The 20764-nt window shown below is 43.8% G+C and overlaps 1 protein-coding gene and 1 long non-coding RNA gene across 6 annotated transcripts in view; one reads left to right on the plus strand and one right to left on the minus strand.

Moving 5' to 3' along the window:
• Nucleotides 1-20764, minus strand: part of CNTNAP4 (contactin associated protein family member 4) — a 277455-nt gene that overhangs the window by 201889 nt on the left and 54802 nt on the right. For 4 of the 5 annotated variants that reach the window (XM_083403660.1, XM_083403659.1, XM_083403662.1 and 1 more), the window contains exon 2: nt 19705-19815. In XM_083403660.1, the coding sequence (XP_083259786.1) occupies nt 19705-19815 (111 nt within the window). Of the gene's footprint in view, nt 1-945; nt 982-19704; nt 19816-20764 lie in introns of those variants that run through there. The other variant, XM_083403661.1, reaches the window with a different exon arrangement.
• LOC310660102 lies at nt 4126-19908 on the plus strand. Its single transcript, XR_014503187.1, has 4 exons — nt 4126-4184; nt 13950-14090; nt 14681-14890; nt 19634-19908. It is a non-coding gene; the product is annotated as an uncharacterized lncRNA (long non-coding RNA).

A 20764-nucleotide genomic window follows, 5' to 3' on the forward strand; every position in this document is an offset into this window, starting at 1 on the left:
CTGCGACTGGACTTAACTGCTGGGGGTCCTTTACCTTTTACCTTTAATGTCTTTACTGGAGGGATGAGTATGCCCCACATCATTTTTATAAGCTAGTAAACAACTGGATGCATTCTGAATTTCTAGAATGCCTAGTTATAAAGAAAAAGAATGGCTTTAACGGCAGCAAGAATCATATTTCGAGGCTGAAACCCTGAAAAGGCTTGAGGCGTACAGATGGAACCACAGTGCGCTCCTAAGAACCAGTAAGTGTTAGATTTGTTAATAGAGGAATGATATTTGTGTTGCTTATTTCGTTTCATTTCACTCCTGTTTGCTTTTAGTTCTACTCAAATACATAAATGCATCTATTCAATCATTCAAGTCCAAATATGCAAGAATGAGTCTGTGATGAATCTTTTTTCAGATGGTTACGCTTCCGGAAATGTTTGTTCCGCAATGGAAAAGCTGATTCAGTGACTTTGGAATCTTCCACAGCAACTGCCACATGGCGCAGTCAGTCAAATGGGATAAACACATAAAACGTTGGAACGTGTAGGATTAGATGGTGAAAGAAAGAATCTCACTTATTACATTTATGCTGCAAACTAAAAAAACCAAATGCTTAATTTTGCTTTCATTATTACAGACGCCAAATTGATACAACTAGCATCTGGGAACATTAGCCAATTCCATCTGGGTACTGACACCAACAAAACTTTGATGCGCCCACGACAAAAACTATGTATTTTTTGTTATGCCTAATCAAACAGATAAAATGTCAGGAAACAAAACAACCTACAGACCTCACAACTAGCAGGAGTTTGCAGCAGATGACCTCCAGTGTCCTTCCCAACCATCCAATTCTGTATTGAATACAGTGTATTATTCACTTTCTGTGAAATATTCCAGGAATCACCCAGAGTGATGAAGCTGTGAGGCCCTGATTCTTAATTTTTTACTTACATTTATATAGCTTCAGGATTGAGGCCATCAGTAGGAGCAAACGCTTGGGGTGGCTTTGTTTCTTTAAAAAATGGAGTCCAGCACAAGGACAGAGAATGACATTCCCAGTAAATGGAGCAATAACTTTCTCCCGCTGCAGAAAGGAATTCAAAAAAAGTGTCCCAAATTGCAAATTTAGAAGGGGCACTTCAGCTCGGCCTTAGTGGCAGTTGCCCAACCCTGCTCTGGACTCTTTTTGAGTGCAACTGCCTAGCTAGAAATTGTCCTTGAACTGGGATTATTGCATGAATGGATGGATACATTTGCGGTTTGTGGGGTGGGTGATCTCTGACTCCTGTGAGGCTAAAATGTGGCCTGCTCTACTGTTCTGTCCACCTTTGTCTCTGGCCTCACCCATCACTGTTATATAAGGAAAAGGTAAAGGACCCCAGGATGGTTAAGTCCAGGCAAAGGCGACTATGGGGTTGTAGTGCTCATCTCACTTTCAGGCCGAGGGAACCGGTGTTTGTCCACGGACAGCTTTTTGGGTCATGTGGCCGGCATGACTAAACTGCTTACGGCACAACAGAACACCGTGATGTAAACCAGAGCACACGGAAACACCATTTACCTTCTCGCCGCAGCAGTACCTATTTATCTACTTGCACTGGTATGATTTCGAACTGCTAGGTTGGCAGGAGCTGGGACAAAGCAATGGGAGCTCACTCCATTGCAGGGATTCGAACCACCAATCTTCTTATTGGGAAGCCCAAGAGGCTCAGTGGTTTAGACCACAGTGCCACCCACATCCCGAGTAAACAAGCACACAATCACTGATAGGTTTACTTGCCATTGTGAGGCTCAAAGCAATGAAGACAATGCCTCCCCACCTGTTGCCATTGGCTGTGGGTTTCTTGTGATGTCACAAAAGCACTTGGCAACTGAGTGGATATACAGGCAGGCCAAGGGGAAAGCCCTTTCTATTTTCAGCAGGACACACCTGGCAATGGATGTGACATTCAGCACTGCCCAGATTTCTTTCACTTGGAGGAGGCAAAGTGGTGAATGGAAGGAGACAATCCTCTGGCAGTGGGATGCTAGGGAGCGATAATAAGGCAGGTATGCTTGCTTGAATGCTGCTGGTATCTGTGATTGGAAGCTGCGGACGTCTCATGATGGACCTAACAGTAGCTTCTGGCACAATGGGACACTGTGAAGGAAACGAGAGCGTACGGAAAAACCGTACGCTGAGTGCTCACTGGAAGGACAGATCCTGAAGCTGAGGCTCCAATACTTTGGCTACCTTAGGAGAAGAGAAGACTCCCTGGAAAACACCCTGATGTTGGGAAAGATGGAGGGCACAAGGAGAAGGGGACGACAGAGGATGAGAATGTTGGATGGTGTTCTCGAAGCTACCAGCATGAGTTTGACCAAACTGCGGGAAGTAGTGGAAGACAGGAGTGCGTGGAGTGCTCTGGTCCATGGGGTCATGAAGAGTCGGACACAACTAAACGACTAAACAACAACTTGGGTTCATTCTGCTCCAATCTAACCAATATAGAACATCTGAATACAGTGAAGGTGAGGCTGTGACAGTCACTGCCTGTAGTTGGGAAGATTTTGGGCCTCTTGTGAACTGTGAGCATAGGTTTGGCCTGATTATTTTTTTTATACATACTAAGTCTGCGGGTCTTTTAAAAGATCTGAATTAAGTCTTTGTGGCTGCTGGAAAGAGGTGTTAATGATAAATTATGCCCATTGTGAAACTGGTAGTTCATTTGTTTTGATAGAACTTCTGTGCATGCGAAAATAATTCCCCTAATCAATTAGAAGCCATTTTCAGTCAACAAATATATGGGGGGCAGGCTTTTGGGGTGAGCACATAGCCGTGTTTTGGCATTTATGTAAACTGCTTTAGGTGAGCATGTTTTGATTATTTAGTTCTTTTAAATATAAACATAAATACAATACAACTTCGAAGCAGGGTTGAGGTTTCTCTCTTTGTAGGAGTTAACCATTGACCCAAATATTCCCAATTCTTGGAAAATGAGATTACAGAAGAATGGTTTTAATTAAGTTACATTATACAAAGTTAAAACTCTGATAACTTATGCAGCTACCCATATATTGTCATGTAATCCCACTTTAGAAGTTTCCAAATATGATTCTGTTAATGTACCATGGGACTGCTCAATTTGCCTATATAGCTACTTCAATTTTCTTTATTTCTATTAGGCTGAATTCAGATAAGGTCACTGTCGAACCAGCAAAATGGTTACAGAGCAAGGAGGAAACTTACAGTTAAATGACTATATTTTTCTACTTTACATTCTGTGTTTGGGGCAGGGACAACAAAATATTTCAAAATTCCCATTAGCGCAGCAAAGTTTTAACTTGGGCCATAGATTTCCCTTCAAACCCAAGGGAACTGCAACCTCATTGGATGCCTCATGGATCAGAATTCATGGATTCTAGTTGATATAGCATTACAGTGGTATTAATAAAGAAACCCTTCTGGCTGAGAAAAAGCATTAAAGTAAGCAGTCCAAGGGAGCTGAGAAATGGGATAAATAGAATGTACTTCTGGCTAGCCAATTTTAACTTGCCACCGGCAGTAGTATGATTCTCGTCAAAGTCACTGTATTGATAGATCATGCTAAAAGCGTAATAGAAAATGCAATTGAGCTAGACTAATGTAACTCTAGCAAATATCATTGCAACTTGCTTGATTTCCATAACCGATACGGCTGCTATTTGGAGGGGTTAAATTTTCCATATACATAATGCATCCATAAAGATAATGAGAATTAGCTTTTATCTTTATTTCATGTTTTTTCACCAAACTTTCCGCAAGCAGCGATGAAAACTAGAATTAAAATGACGTTACTTTTCTCACACCAGAGCACATACTCTTCACACACTCCCTGCCATTATTTCATTTCTCATAATGCTGGATAATCCTCCAGTTCCCCTTTTGTGATTTCCTCAAATGCCGTTATGTTTATGGAATTAAATCAGCCAACTTCAAATGCCAAATGAGAATTTTCATGGACTTATATTTGCATTATGTAGCACCAACTTTATTGCAACTGTTACATAACTAATGCACTAGCAAGCAGGCCATGTTTGACTGCGCTACATTTGAAAATTGTGCCCATATACATACTTGGATCCTCTTCCACAGATCATTATAGCCTCTTAGGCTTAATGACAAATTATAATGGACAGCACTCAGCAGGGCTGAAATTGCAGAACACACTGTAAGTAAAAAAGTCATAATATTTACTGCATATTCAAGTTTCTGCAGATGCCTGTTATTAGTTTGCTAAATATGCCTACTACTGAGAGGAACAGAGGAATCCCATAGAACTTTAGTTGACTGTCTTTAAAAATTAATTTTAAAACCCAGGGCTACTTCATACAATTTTGCAGAGAAATTAAGGCTGCAGTACTGCCACACAAAGTTGCCAGGAAGAAAGTTCCAGTGTAGGCATGCACAGGTTTAGACCATATGTTTGAAAAGTGTTCAGGGAAGCAAACTCCCATCAACTATATCGGCTGTGTTAGCTCACATAGATCAAATGTTTTAGACCCGTGAGCGCATTTGGATTTTGGAGTGAGTGCATTTCGTTCCCCACTTCTCCTGATCAGATCTTCTCTCCCCCACCTAAGACACAGAACCAGAGTGTGAACACCCACACACAGTGGTACCTCGGGTTAAGAACTTAATTCATTCTGGAGGTCCGTTCTTAACCTGAAACTGTTCTTAACCTGAGGCACCACTTTAGCTAATGGAGCCTCCCGCTGCCGCTGCGCCGCCACTGTACGATTTCTGTTCTCATCCTGAAGCAAAGTTATTAACCCGAGGCACTATTTCTGGGTTAGCTGAGTCTGTAATCTGAAGTGTCTGTAATCTGAAGCGTCTGTAACCCGTGGTACCACTGTACCTTGGTTTTCCAAGGGATTTGAGTGAAAATCAGATCCAGGAAAATAAATCTGAGCCTGGAAAAGCATGCAGAGCTGAAACATCATCACTCTGCCAACTTCCTCTTTCAGCTTTATGTACTTTTCAAGGGAGAGAAAGCTAACTACACTCAACACTTCATGACCAAGTGGCAAGGAGTATGTTTATGCTGCAAGACATGCCAGAGGGCCAAGAGCGGTAGGAAGTTCCCAGTCAGGCTGCTACTGTCATTGTCCACCCCGCCCTCCAGGCACCTTGGGAAACCATATCCATGAACTTTGTCACTGATCTGCCTAGCTCCCAGTGTAGTAAATTATACTACGAAGCAACATGCTTCATCTGGCTTTAAGTTTGGATGACTTTAAAAAATGCGAGTATACTTGATATCGAGGATTGGGACAATGTATTCATATGGCACAGCTATCTGGGACATAATAAAGTGAAAAATCATAGAGGATTCCTCAATCATATAGTTAGGAAAGTGTTGTAGATCACATTTTCATACTTCATGGGCTACCACAGTCTCCAACTGAAGAAACCAGGTCAGGAAGGCAGCTGCTGGGAGTGGAGCTTATGTGTGTCTTCTGCCTGCCACCCAGCTACGAATGGTGAAGCAGAGAAAACTCATGTGACCTTGCAGCCATTCTTGCGCTGCTGTGTCAGTTACCCACAGGAAAACTGGAGTTTTTCCTCTCTCTTTCACCCCACGTGAGATTATATGGGAAGCATAACAATTTTCACACCCCACAATTTTCTGAAATTTTGGATCTGGCTCTTCTTAGGTGTTGCTATCTCCTTGCATTTTCTAAGCTATTCCCATTGGGAAGAGAAGAGAAACTTGTCTGAATATTCCATATTTCCTTTTTACCACCTCTGCTAAGCTGCACGTCTTAGATAAACCTTGTAACATTGCTGCTTTCACATTTCCTGTTAGTGTAGCTGTTCTGTGGCAAAAGCCCATGCAACCACTTTCACCTCTCATAAAGTACTCAAATAACCAAACTAGAGTATATTTAACTTAGGGCATGTTTATAGGCATGCCTGTTTATTAGGCCTTACCCACTGTGCTTGCACACCTATGCTTAGAAACATGCTCAAAGATGTTCAGATCTTTTCTTTCACAATTTCAGGGGCGCAGAACGTTTCCAAGCTCGTTAGCACAAACTGCCAAAGTAGCAATTATTGTCTTCTGCTGCAGCAGAATGCCAAAAAATGGAAAGGAGGAGAGCCAACTCTCCATTTGTCATCGCAATGTGTGGAAATACTATGTGTGTGTGTGGAAGGTTCGAGGTTGCAGCATAATTCTTACATTTTGATTCAAAATCCAGCAATGCATGAATTTCCAGTTTGATCTAAAATCTAGTTCAAAGTGCATTGAACTGGATTTTGAACTAATTTTATGATGTAGTTTCCCAACCAAATAATATGCTGATGTTGGGGGAAAGTCAGCATGTCTTAGTGAAAACAACAAATATAAATCCCTAGTATTATGGAAAGTTGTTTGCAAAAATGTATATATTTAGGATAAATTTCCATTAGAATGCTGAAGAATTTTCGTAAAAAGAAACTAAAATTGACAGAGTCATCTATCCTTACTACTGTATTGCTCAGAAAGGCACTCAATCCTCTAGATAATTTTTTCAGGGGAAGCAGAGGCTGCAAAGAGAAGGCAAAAAACCTCTTCTGTTCACTTCTGTTCCGATCCAAGCCATTAGCTGCTACAACAGATTCTATTCCACTAGAATAAACAGGTTTACATAAATGCGAATGATGTATTTCAGGGGCTTCATGAACTCAGTTCACAAGCCACAATGCTCAAGTTGACAAGGTGATGACAACGTAGTTGTGCACACTCAGAGGATGACCTCCAAAACATCCTAAATGTCTTCGCAGAAGCTTATGAAAAGCTTGCCCTATTGCTCAACATCCAAAAAACCAAAGTGCTGCACCAACAAGCACAGAGCAACCCCTCTGCAGTGCCACAAATACAATTCAATGATGTAATGTTGGAAAATGTTAATCACTTCTCCTACCTGGGCAATTATCTTTCCACAAAGGCTGACATTGATGCCGAAATCCAGCATCGCCTGAGCTCTGCGAGTGCAGCTTTCTCTCAATTGAAGTGCAGAGTGTTTGAGGACCGGGACATTCATAGGGAAACCAAATTGCTTGTTTACAAAACTATTGTACTACCAACCTTAATGTATGCTTGTGAAACATGGACCACTTATAAACGCCATCTCCAACTCCTCGAAAGATTCCATCAACTGTGTCTCCCAAAAATTTACACATCACTTGGGAAGACAGGAGAACTAATACCAGTGTACTGGAAGAAGCAAAGATCACCGGTGTTGAAGCAATGATTCTTCAACATCAACTTCGTTGGACTAGTCATGTTGTGTGGATGCCTGATTGCCGTATGCCAAAGCAACTACTCTATTTTGAACTTAAAAATGGAAAGCGTAATGCTGGTGGTCAACAAAAGACGTTTAAAGACTCTTTCAAGACAAATCTAAAAAAAAATAAAAAATAGTATAAACACTGACAACTGGAAAACACTGGCTTGCGAGTGCTCCAGTTGGAGAACAGCCTTTACTAAAGGTGTCGTGGGCTTTGAGGACACTTGAACTCAGGACGAAAGGGAGAAATGTGCTAAGAGGAAGGCACGTTTGGCAAACCCTCACCGTGATTAATTCCTTCCCGGAAACCTATGTCCCCACTGTGGAAGGACGTGTGGATCCAGATTTGGCCTCCATAGTCACTTACAGACACACTGTTAAAACCGTGTTCATGGAAGACGATCTTACTTGGCTACGAGTGATCGAGGAAGAAGAAGAAGAAGAAGAAGAAGAAGAAGAAGAAGAGCACTCCACAGCATCACACAAAAATATATGCTCCATGCATACATCATTGATGTGTTGTTACTGAATATCTCAATTTGTGCATTCTAAGGGTTTTCTATTCTCCCAGTTCCTGTAGGCATAACCCAAAAGCCCCATCTTGACCTCTGAAAAAAACATGCGTACCAGATTGTTTTTTCTCCTAGCGATTAACAGCTAAAATCAACACACAGGGCAACAATGGAAACTTGCCGACCACTGCGACAGGCAGCAAAATTGAAAACTGAAATATCAAGATCACTCACAAGATTTCCCAATGGAAGAGGCAGTTATGCACTTCAAGAAACAATTAGATATTTGAAAGCTTTTATACAGTCATTAGAGTCTACTCCGCCAGTAAAAGAAAACTCCTCCGTCTCTGCAAAAAGACTCCTCCCGTCCTTGAATACAAATCCATCTTTCATTCCTCAACAGGAAAGTCAATCATTTTAAGAAGTATAGTAAACAGTGCAGTGAGATGTGAAACACAAGGCTTTATTGTGTCATTTCTTTCTCAGCTCTTCCTAAATTGCTCTCACATGTTTGTACTTCTAAGCCTGCCGCCTTTTCTCAAGGTCAAGTTTACAAAATGTCAGTGATGTCCGTGTGAAATGAAATTGCAAGAGGCCTGGGGAGCAGAAGAGCAACACGGACTTGGAGTTTCTGAAATTGGTCCCATCACATAACGCTTCCTCAAGGCTCAATATCAGGAGCAACAGAAGCAGAAGCAAGCAGCTGTCTGGTAATGAGGCAGAACAATAAATCATCACTAGAGATGATCAGACAACTGGTATGAAGACACGGAAAGGAGGTTAGCACTAAAGCTATATAATTAAAAGTTTGGTGGTTTTGTCTCAGAAAGGTCTTCTAGGTTATTAATTTGACATCTAGCTACAGAATACTCTGCAAGTAGCCTCTGGATAACCCTAGTTTCATCATCCAGAGCAGGAGCACCATCTGTGGAAGTCAAGCTCCTACCCTTTCAGGTCGATGCATTAATTAAATGTGCAGAAGCCCTGTCCTCTTTCTCAAGAATATGGTCACCTTAGTCCCTGCCTGCACCCCCGCCCCAAAAAAAATTCTCTGAAAAAAATGAGTATTCTTCAAGTCTCAAGGTTTCCCCCCACAATGCTTCATGATGATTCAGTAGAAGTTACCATCACCACTTCACAGTGGCCCAGAACTAACTACCCATTTTTGCTGGCTCATTCGACACCGGTGACAACAAGAACCTAGTTTCAGCAGCTTTCGAGCAAGAAGGCAAAGCTTCCCCCAAATATGCAAGGCAGAATGTTTTCCTTACAGTAACTAATCTAGGAAGTTGGATGAGGGAGTGTCCCCATCCCTTATAATAATAATCTATTATTTATACCCTGCTCATCTGGCTGGGTTTCCCCAGCCACTCTGGGCAGCTCCCAGCAGAATATTAAAGACATGATGAAACATCAAGCATAAAAAACTTCCCTAAACAGGGCTGCCTTCAGATGTCTTCTTAAAGTCAGATAGTTGTTTATTTCCTTGGACTCTCCTTTGCTAACAGACTATGTGGGGTTCTGTAACCACTTGGAGACTGTGTTTGGCAACCCTCTGAAGGAGAGCCAAGCCAATTGGGCGATATGTCGGCTGAGACAGGACAAGTCCACAGACGCTGCCTACGCCACAGAATTTCGGCTGTTGGCGCAAGACTTGTCTTGGAATGACTCTGCACTTCGGGACCAGTATCTTGAGGGACTGTCGGACGAGATACTGGACCAGTTGGCCATGATGGATCGTCCCACCACACTGGACGCCCTTATTCAGCAGAGCCTGCAGATAGACGATCGGTTGGAGGACCGTCGCCAGGCCCGGGACTGCCAGCACCCCCAGCTCCTGGCTCCAGTCCTTCCCAGCAGGTCCACGCCCACAGCCGAGTTGCCGGACGAGCCAACGCAGCTCGGGACTGTGTGACCTCGCCTTTCCCCCTCGGAGAAGGCGCGGCGTCGGGAGGGGAACCTGTGTCTTTACTGTGGTGGGAGTGGACATTACGCCCGATCCTGTCCTGAGAAGATGCCAGTTGCAGGGAAACCGCCAACCTCGGTAGCCGAAGGCCCTAGCAACCTGGGGTCCCAAACCATGCAAGAGGGGCCCTCACCAGTGGAATTGCGACATCTCATGGTTCCGGTGCGTCTCTACCCTCCAGGTGGGCCTTGGATTCTTACCCACGCTCTGGTAGATTCGGGGGCAACCCACTTGTATATGGATGCTGCCTTTGCCGCTCATCATCAGGTGTCACTTCAGAACAAGCCAGAACCAGTACAGGTGGAGGCAATTGACGGACGGCTCCTGCGTTCGGGTGCCGTCACTCGGGAGACCCAGCCCTTGGTCCTGTGTCTCCAGCAGCACCGAGAGGTGCGAACTTTGGACATTGCCTCCATGCCCCGGTTCCCCCTGGTGCTCGGGATGGACTGGCTGGAGGCTCACAATGTACAGATTGACTGGGTCAATCGGACTGTGCACTTCCCAGACCCATGTCCCCATGCTCGGTCCGAGATGCTAGCAGCCGCACCCACTGAGGAGCCTGCATCCATGCTCCCCGCCGAGTACCAGGACTACCAAGACGTGTTCGAGGAACGGGGGGCAGACCAGCTGCTGCCGCATCGGTCTTTTGACCCCAGCATAGACCTCCAGGCCAGAGCGCCCCTGCTGGTGAGTCGCTTATACTCTCTAACACAGCCAGAGCGCGAAGCTTTGCAGGACTTCCTGCGCAAGAACCTGGAGCGTGGTTTCATTAGGCCTTCTACCTCGCCCACCGCTGCGCCATTGCTCTTCGTTAAGAAGAAATGTGGGGAGCTTCGCCTTTGCCGGTTGCCCTGTTGTTATCTTTTCATTCAGCAGCCTAACAGCCCATGGATAGAAGCTGTTCTTTACCCTGTTGGTGGGACTAATCATGCTTCTATATCTTCTGCCCGAGAGCAGGAGATCAAGAAAGTGCCAGCCAGGGTGTGAATCACCCCTAAGAATTTTCCTCACTCTCCTGAGGCAATGTTCTTCCACTATTTCATCCAGCGGATTCACGGGACAGCCCATAATATCTTGTGCTGTATTCACCACCCTCTGTAGGCACTTCCTATCAGTTGATGTCAAACCAGCGTGCTACACTGTGATGCAGTATGAAAGGACATTTTCTATTGTCCTTTATTATCCACTTTCTAATACGTGGATTCTGTTTTAGACCTGTGCACCCATCCATGCCATAACATCCCTGGATCACTACAGCTGCTATGGAAGGCTGAGTACCTTGGGAGATCCTATTCTCACTCGGACTTTTGCAAAAAAAATTATATATAGGTGACATATTTGCCAGTTCAGCTGCACTGATGGCTCCCCTGACCCCGAACTGTAAATCAGGCACATCTACAACAACAGTATTATTGTACTATAATGTGTGGTTTCACACAGCTTTGCCATTTTACCCCTCCCCTCATTTCTCTCTCTCTCTCCTCCTCAAAGTTAACTTCAGTTCGGATATCAATCAAATACTTTCTCAGACTGCTTCATGCAGCAGTGACCCTAATGAAATAAATAACTCTTTTTAGTACTGAAAAGAATTGGATCTCAGGGGCTTTATATCAAAACTATCTCTGCAAGCAATTTCATGGTCTGTGGTATAGTACATGCATGTATTATTAAATACTTTGTATATATATTTAAAAACTTCTTTCTGGTGTTTCGGCTCCTTTTTTTTTCTTTCCTGTGTTATGATCTACTTTTCTTTTCCCTTCCTAAATAATATTTCAAGACCAAATGCTAATTGGTGCAATTCTTCCCATGCTATCCCCCATATATTGCATTGGAACAGGCCACTGGGTTCCTTACTGAAAATTGTTTGCCCTAAATACACATTAATGATTTTAGTTTTAAAATTATGTTTGAGTGGTGGGCAGAAAACTTTCCCCCTTTTTTCTAAGCAGTCTAGAGACCAATTAAATGCATCTCTAAATTGCTGACTGACTGAGATTTTTATCCGTGAAGTTCTCGTTTCAGACCTGCCTAACTCAATACTTTCCCTCTTGCCTGGACTACTTTACAGCTGGAAGGTTTTTCTTCAGCACTTGGGAAATGTAATGATGTGGATGTATATTTTATAAATGCATATATTCATATACAGCACTGATAAGGGGAAAAAATCCTGGGGTGCGGGGATTTACTCCACTGCCCAGCTCATCGGGGTGCCAGTCCCCATGGGTCTCTCTGGTCAGCAAAAGAAGGAGTCTCCAGACAAGTTAAAGCAGCAAAACAGCAGTCAGTAGACCTGATCCTTATTTGTTGCAACAACGTTCAAATACACAGAGTGGGAACCCCAAGCATGGGGTTGTGTGAATCTCTCCCCATTTCCCATTATGCATTTTTCAACAGCATCATCAATACATCACAAATATGTCACAAAGTAGGAGTGTTTGGCATGTAGAAACGTGAGTCCATAAAGCCTCTCCTCCTAACAGAGGGGAGAGGTTGTGGGCGGAAGCCAGTTCCCCCTTCTGCAGGGGGGCGTCTTCAGCCCCCTGTGTCAGCTTACCTGGCTGCTGTGCCATGCCTGTAGGCCACCCAATAGGGCTGGCTTGGGTGCGGGGTTTAGCCGCATTCAAGTGGCCACGGCAGCTCCATGCTCTCATTGTGCGCCCAGAAGTTGACGGATCACCCGCCCTCCCTCCCTTTAGGTCATATCTATGCTTCTGACCTTGCTATGGACTTTGGTTGGTTGCCCTGGTTGCCCAGGGGGCCTGGAAAGAATTTTTACCCATTTGGTAAATTGGCACCAGCCTCATGGTTTTCCGCCTACCTCGTAGCAATTCGTCACAACTTTTGCGCATTGGCGGTTAGGCATTGGAATATGTGTTGTGTGTTGGAGGGCTGGTTGTGGCCATCACCTACCCTTCCCCTTTTGGGTATTCCGTTAAAGGACTCCAGCAGTCATGGATCCTGTCCGATGTCCTGCTGGTGGCTAGGGCCATGGCATGACATCCGGTGACATCAGGGGAAGCTTCCAGTTGTATTTGCATCAACAAGCTCCTCCCACTGGTTGTTAACTTTCGAATGACTCCCCACTGAACGGGGTGGAGTCATGTAAAGATTGCTTGATCCAGTGCCTAATCCAATACCACTCACATGCTGTAACCAATAAAGTGACAGAATAATTTTGCCACAATGAGGAAATTTTGTCCATGGTATGATTTTTTTCCACCTAGTCATTTTGACACTTTGGCTTCCTATTGGCAAAATTTGACAATTCCAAAATGCAGACACGCTTTCACTTTCGCAAGATAGAATATACTGCCTCCGGCTGTACTTAAGAGTCGATTTCAAAAAATTCCACTGGAAAAACTGTTACGTTCATGTGGAGATGGCAGTATGGAGTCAGTGGCTCATGTGCGTCTGGCTTGCACTGTTTATAAAGATTTGAGGAGCACAGTTATTACCCCTCTACTACTGTCCATGCCAGGTCACTCAACGATTGCTACTGTGTCCTTTCTTTCAGCAGATCAAAGTGATTTGATGACAGCAAAAATTGCAAGGTTTTTAGCGGGGTCAGTTAGAATGAGATCTATTATTTGATTATTGATGTAAACCTCCAAAATGTATTTTGTATAGATAAGTTTTTATCTCTATCTTTAGTACATTTTATTTTATTTTATTGCCATGGGTAGTGGCTGCTGCAAATAAATATTCTTCTGATTCAATCTAGGCAACGTTAAGCACACAGGCCAGTCTCCAACTATAGTAGACCAAGTGTCCAGGAACAGGTAGCATGGTCTGAGATAGGCAAGAATGGTAGGGTTGAAGGGCCAGAGGCAGAGGACCTAATTCTGTGATAAAAAGTGCACTATGAATGCATAAAGTCCCAGGTCCAGTCCCTGACATATCCAGGGATAAGCCTAAAAGCCTGGAGAGCCATTGCCATCCTGCGTAGACAATACAGAGGTGGATGGATCAGTGATCTGACTCAGTATAACACAGCTGCCTATGTTTCAGTACAAACAGATGGTCATATTCCACAAGGGAGCGAGGCAAGGCCATAGGAGTCTCTAAAGCATCCACTCTCTCCGATTAGATGCTCAGACTGAGGAACAAAGCCTGAGGGCTGCAGTTATATAAAGTCAGCTTTGGGATGGAGAAATAATTTTTGTTTGGTTTACTTTTTGCAGTGAACTGATCCGGTCCGACACTCCCAACCTTGCTTGTGGATTGCAACTCAATTCTCCATCACATTAAACATTTCTCCAGATTTTTCAAGTGCAGATACACACACAAAAAAGTGTGTTTTGTTTAAAAGTTGCATACAACAGGTGGGTTTTACAGGTGAATGCATTGAAAAGCATGGGGAAATGTCTGTTTTATTTGCACATGTCCACTCCCTCCAGCAGCACAGCACTGCAGCCCAAGAGCCACAATTGCAGTTCAATCTTCACCATACCCCATTCATCCTCCTTGGCAGTCTTGCATCTGCTCAGCCCATCAGTGAACAGAATTTCCAGTCTGAGATAGATTGAGTTGGGAATGTTCTTTCACCTACTCTGTACTGAAGGCTGGGAGCAATAAACGTGTAGGGGTGGGTGCTGATAAACAAGTTAATTTGGTCACATTGTTGGCAGGATGTGTAGGAAGAATTAATGTGGGTTAAGGGGACATTTGAGCATCCATTGGTACCTTTGGCTACGAAGGGTATTTTTCCGAAGACCAGATGCTCTGGCTTGTGGGTCCCTTAGGCGGCATTCACATGACAGCTTATTTCATTTTCACAACATTTCCCAAACTATTAATTTCCACTTTATAACTGAGCTTGCAGAAAATGAAAAAGCCACTTCTGGAACCAAAGTGGAACCATGGTGGAATACAGAACAAATTTAGCACTCATTTCCATATTATTTTCAAGCAGGTCCCCTACCCACCCACCGGAAACATGGAAACGAAACTTGCAATATATTCCACTATAGTTCCAGATGTACCTTTTACATCATAAGGAAAAGTCATGAAAGTGGAAGGAATGGCCTTAATCTCGACATGGAACTTCCTTGAGGCTAGCCTACCACACCTGACTGGAGTCATAGGAGATGTTAAGGGCAGGAAGACTTCTGTTCCCTGTAAGGTAAGACTCAAGGTTAGGTCATGCCTTTTGCCATGGGTAAGGGGTAAGTTTGGGAAATGTTGTTAAAATGAAATAAGCTTATGGGATACGGGTGGCACTGTGGTCTAAACCACTGAGCCTTGGGCTTGCTGATCAGAAGGTTGGCAGTTCGAATCCCTTTGACAGGGTGAGCTCCTGTTGTTCAGTCCCAGCTCCTGCCAACCTAGCAGTTCGAAAGCACGTCAAAGGGCAAGTAGATAATTAGGTACTGCTCCGGCTGGAAGGTAAACGACATTTTCGTGCGCTGCTGTGGTTCACCAGAAGTGGCTTAGTCATGCTGGCCACATGACCCGGAAGCTGTACGCCGGCTCCCTCGGCCAGTAAAGAGAGATGAGCGCCACAACCCCAGAGTCGGCCACGACTGGAACTAATGGTCAGGGGTCCCTTTACCTTTACCTTAAGGGGTTGGCTTCTCCAAGGGTAATATTAGTTTCCCAAACTTCTCCTTTCTGCTACAGATGTTATCAATATAAGAGGCCCTAGTTCAGCCCATTTCAAGTTCCATGTCCCTTTATGGCGGGTTGGGTCACAAAATGCACACAAAGGGATGGAATAGCACACAATGGAACAAACAGGGTTATTATGATATGCAACAGGATGGAACAGACCTATGTCTGAGTGACAGTGAGACTGAACCAGCGACTCAGCTCATTCCTAAACCAGCCATCATATTGTTTGCTATCCAGTTTGCCTGACACAGGTGGGCTGGAAAACTGCCATAGAACATTCTGGTCATTATTTCATTATTTGGGTAATGCTGCCGAGCAGCAAGGATCAGGCTAATAGCTTCATCTGCCTGAGATCTGTCTTGTTGCTACCAGACTATATACATTCAGTTCCCCGGCATGTATATGTATCTAGGCTTTGTCTGCACAACTTGTAGCTTACGTTTCTGTACCCTGCATGATAAACATTTTGCAATTCCTTACTGATCTGTTTTTAAAACTTTGACCTTATTTGAAGAATTCCAGCTGTGAAACTAGATTAGTAATTAATTTGGAAACCTGATCAGGACACCTACTAGAGAAAAAATGCACTGACAAAATGCAATTACGTTTCAAATTCACCCATACATTGCAAATAACATTTTCTGCTTTCTGTAGAGTTCTCTGGATGACAACGTGTTGCTCACAATTCTCCCTATGGATGCAGTTAAAGAGCTTCAAGATTATTATCCAATGCAATGGACTATCCAAAGTCTGCAGTGCGATCAGACAGGGGGAGCATATCATCTAAAATTGCTTCCACTTATATTCATGTTTAAATATTTAATCATATAGATATCAAAGGCAGAACATAATAAAATTCATTCAGAGGATGAGCTATATAATTAATGTTTGGAGAAATATTTAGAGAGGTGACTCAGCTGAAGGCTTGATCATTCTGGCAATTATGAGGGGGGAGGGGGAACTGCATTTAATGATTTTAATTCTGAATGTGCTGAGGTCTTTGTCTCCGTGGATATTAATATGCAGTGGTCTGTATCTGTGCCATTATACCTTTTTCTTTTACTAATCGTTTATTTGGGATTCTAACATTTCTTTTTTGACTCTTCCATGCAAGAATTCTCCTTACATCCTTCCCTTCTTCACCCAACCCTCCTTCCCTCTCCCCCAATATCTTCACACCAGTTCAAATAGAAACATTTAAACAAATGCTAATACAAAAAGAGGATTAAACGAGGATAGAATAACTTTTTTCATCATGAATATTACAAATACAGTGGCACCTCGGGTTACGGACGTTTCAGATTACAGACGCTTCAGGTTACAGACTCCTCTAACCCAGAAATAATACCTCGGGTTAAGAACTTTGCTTCAGGATGAGAACAGAAATCGTGCTCCGGCGGCGCAGCAGCAGCAGGAGGCCCCATTAGCTAAAGTGGTACCTCAGGTTAAGAACGGTGTCAGGTTAACAATGGACCCCCAGAACGAATTAAGTTCTTAACCTGAGGTACCACTATAACTAACAAAAAATAATAACACTAACATAATGGAGAGAGAAAACTCCATTTCCCATGTCATTGGGATAAAGCTAAAGGTAAAGGGACCCCTGACCATTAGGTCCAGTCGTGACCGACTCTGGGGTTGTGGCGCTCATCTCGCTTTATTGGCCGAGGGAGCCGGCGTACAGCTTCTGGGTCATGTGGCCAGCATGACCAAGCCACTTCTGGCGAACCAGAGCAGTGCATGGAAACACCGTTTACCTTCCCGCCGGAGCGGTACCTATTTATCTACTTGTACTTTTACGTGCTAGGTGGGCAGGGGATGTTATTGGGATATTACGCAGCCAATAGTTCCAAGAATCCATTCCAACAGATCTTTTCCTTATGAAGTTTACTAACTAGGACCTTCATATGTGCTGCCTGAACATCTTGCATCCAGAAGTTCTTACATCCATCCCTCAGTATCTGGTGAGATACGCGGAAGCAACACAATCAGCAGGGCAGAGCCACAACACAAGCTTCCCTGCAGATGGGCAGATGGGTCACTTTCCAGGAGAGGTTGAGGTGATGAAGATCATAGTGTTGTGTGAGTGCACCAGCAGCCTGAATCTAGCACTGATCCCAGTGCACCCACATTCCACCCAGAAAGTGACCGCAGCACACTTGCCAGCAAGCAGGAGGGGAGAGAGGTCTTGTGCTTAGGTCCTGTTTGCAGGCTTTCCTTAGGCATCTGGCTGGTCGCTGTGAGAAAAGGATGCTGAATGTTTATCTCAGTGAAGACCTTACTTGGGAAATCAATACAACCCAGGTGGTTAAGAAAGCCCAACAGAGACTCCATCTCCTCAGAGTATTGCGAAAGAACTATGTCAATCAGCATTTGATGATCTCCTTCTACCGGTCCACAGTAGAAAGTGTCCTTTCATACTGCATCACGGTGTGGTACGCTGGTTTGACATCAACTGATAGGAAGTGCTTACAGAGGGTGGTGAATACAGCACAAGATATTATGGGCTGTCCCGTGAATCCGCTGGATGAAATAGTGGAAGAACGTTGCCTCAGGAGAGTGAGGAAAATTCTCAGGGTTGAATCACACCCTGGCCGGCACTTTCTTGATCTCCTGCCCTCGGGCAGAAGATATAGATGCATGACTAGTCACACCAACAGGGTAAAGAACAGCTTCTATCTGTGGCTGCTAGGCTGCTGAATGAAAAGATAACAACAGGGCAACTGACTTTCGGGTTTGGTGTGTGTGTGTCAGTAAACGAGGGGAATTAAGACTAAGAGAGCTGAGTTGGGGGTGTTCGTGTAATCTCACCTGTATACAAGTTGTACAAGTGACAATAAAGTATAAAGTAAAAGGAACTAGATGGGCCATTGGCCCCATCCGGCAGGCTCTTCTTATGTTCTTATGAAGCTAGCATTGCGACTCCACCCAGGGGTGTAGCGTGGGGGAGGGGGCTGCAAGGACAATGACCCTGGGCAGGTTTTTCCCGGGGGATGCCGCTCATCGCAAAGTGCTTCGGGATGGGCAGGGAGGCATGAGGAGGATGCAACAGCCATGCGGCCTTTGCTGCCCTGCCAGCCCCAAGCCGCTCCAGTGGCACTGGTGGCAAGGACTGGGCTGGCGCGTCATGCCCCCGCTCTGCCACATCGCTGACTCTACCCTACCAAGTAACATGTTTGCGGGTTATTTGGTGGGCAGCATTGCAGCCAGGCATCAGGGCAGTGATTGACGCCCCCTTCGTTGCTGTCTGGGCCATGTTGGCAGTGCTGGGCAGGTGTCCTGCCCAGGTGTGGCCCCTCTGACCAAACAACACCAGCGGGAGGCGTGGCCATGGGAAACTTAAACTGTGATGCGGCCAGGAAGCCATCCTCTCGCGCCCTTTGCCAGCACACAACTGCTACTTTACAGATATGGGACCCTTTGAGACATTTAGATTATTTATCTCCACATTAATTCTGGTTAGGACTTTTTTCCAGCAAGTTGTTACCTTCACTGTAGATGAATGAAGTCTGCCTGCAGTTACCTACCCCTCCAGAATTCATAATCAGGAAATACACCTAGACACTCAAATATTACAATATTTTTTGGTGGATTAGTTTCGCATACAAACCAGCACTTGACATTGTGTCCAAACATGACAAACTATGGTTTGATCAAACCATAGTTTGCCCCTGCATACCAGCATCACATAAAAGGATAAAGCCCAACATTGTGATCGTGCTTTGACCAAACTGTTGTTGTTGTTTAGTTGTTTAGTCATGGAGTCTCAGCTTCAGGATCTGTCCTTCCACTAAGCACTCAGGGCTGATTTCCTTCAGAATGGATAGGTTTTGACCAAACTAGAGTTATCCAAATTCAGACACATATGGCAAACAATGGATTGATCAAACCAGATATTCATTGAGTGTGCATGTGATGGAAGAGGGGAGCAAGCAAACAGCAAAATACTCCAAACAACTTGAATGTCATGCCTTTCCAATTTTAAACTTACAAATTATGGAGGCTTATGTAATCCCAGGCAGTTTGCATTAGTATATAATTATCATTCTGACTAGCCTACCAACAATTAATAATATAAATAAGTGGTGATCTGGTCCCATGCATTTGAACAGTATTCTAGTTTCATGCTCTGTGCTTGGCAAAGTAACCTAACACTGGATAATAAATGTCTGGTTCATAAAAAATTATATTGGTATATGCCTCAACCACAAAAAAAATAGAAAATATTGACAAATGTGTTCTTCCTATTTTGCAGTCTACACAAGAAACCATACTGTTCATTTGTCCTCTTTGGCAAACATACAGCAATGAAGTGAGAATCCTTACCGTCTCTTCGATTAAGCCTTGCAAATCCTGGGCTGTGACTACTGGACAGCTCCGTTGAACTACTGAACGATGATTGAGGCAAGGCAGACACCAGCTGATCGTGACAATTATCTGTCAGAGAAAAACATCATGCATCAGGCTCGCACACTTAAACAAGGACCGCTGAAAACCATAACTAAAACAGAACACTGGCAAACATCAGAATTGACCTTGTACTTTTCTGATCACGTCCCCACAGTGTGTGTCTTGGGTCTATTATAAGTTCCAGTCCTGAGCCGGCACTTTGTATTTGATCAATATTTCATCAGATTACCATGGTGTAATTTACTGGATTCTCTGACTCTTTCAGTGCCCCTTGTTCTAACTTAGCTTTGAAGACAGACTTGATAAATGGACGGGAGCTTACTAGCTATTATTTACGACCAGAACAATTGACACCTGCTAGTTCAGCTTCAGCTTGAGTAACACCCAGCGATGCCCTGTACATATGCCATATATATCGTTAGGTGTTAAAGTGCTATCACACTTTCAACGAACAGCTATCTCTAGAGAATTTTTGTAAAAAGAAAAGCCTGCATTAAGAATAGATGAGGTACTCAGCTAAGTGGGCTTTTTTGTTCTGCCAGGGTGGTTGTTTTTTTGTGGGGGAAGGTAATGCTTGTGATGTAGAAGGAACATGAAATCATTATCAGGCAATTATTAGTATGCAAGTCTTGGGCTTTTAACACAAAGCAGCAACAGTGTTTCAGAAAGGGGGATTTAGCAGCCGTTCCCAATCAATGACGCATAAGCAAGCAGATTCTAATCAATATTTCAGGATGTTAAATCCTTTTCCAGCCTGATTGCTAAACAGGACAAGCATTCTTTCTCCATTTATATCTGCAAAAAATAAAATAAAAATAAAAATAAATTGAGAATCAATAGCTGCTCTAGTTTCAGCTGAAAGAAAACTGAATGGAAACAGAGAGAAAAAGGCCAAGAAATGTTGCCCTGATTAGGCCCTGCTGGCATTTGCTGTTTAGTAAAAGCAAGAAAATTATGTAAAACTTCTCTGTTGGAA

Source organism: Podarcis tiliguerta, assembly GCF_965153285.1.
Source record: "Podarcis tiliguerta genome assembly, chromosome: 11".
In the NCBI taxonomy this organism is placed as follows: domain Eukaryota; kingdom Metazoa; phylum Chordata; class Lepidosauria; order Squamata; family Lacertidae; genus Podarcis; species Podarcis tiliguerta.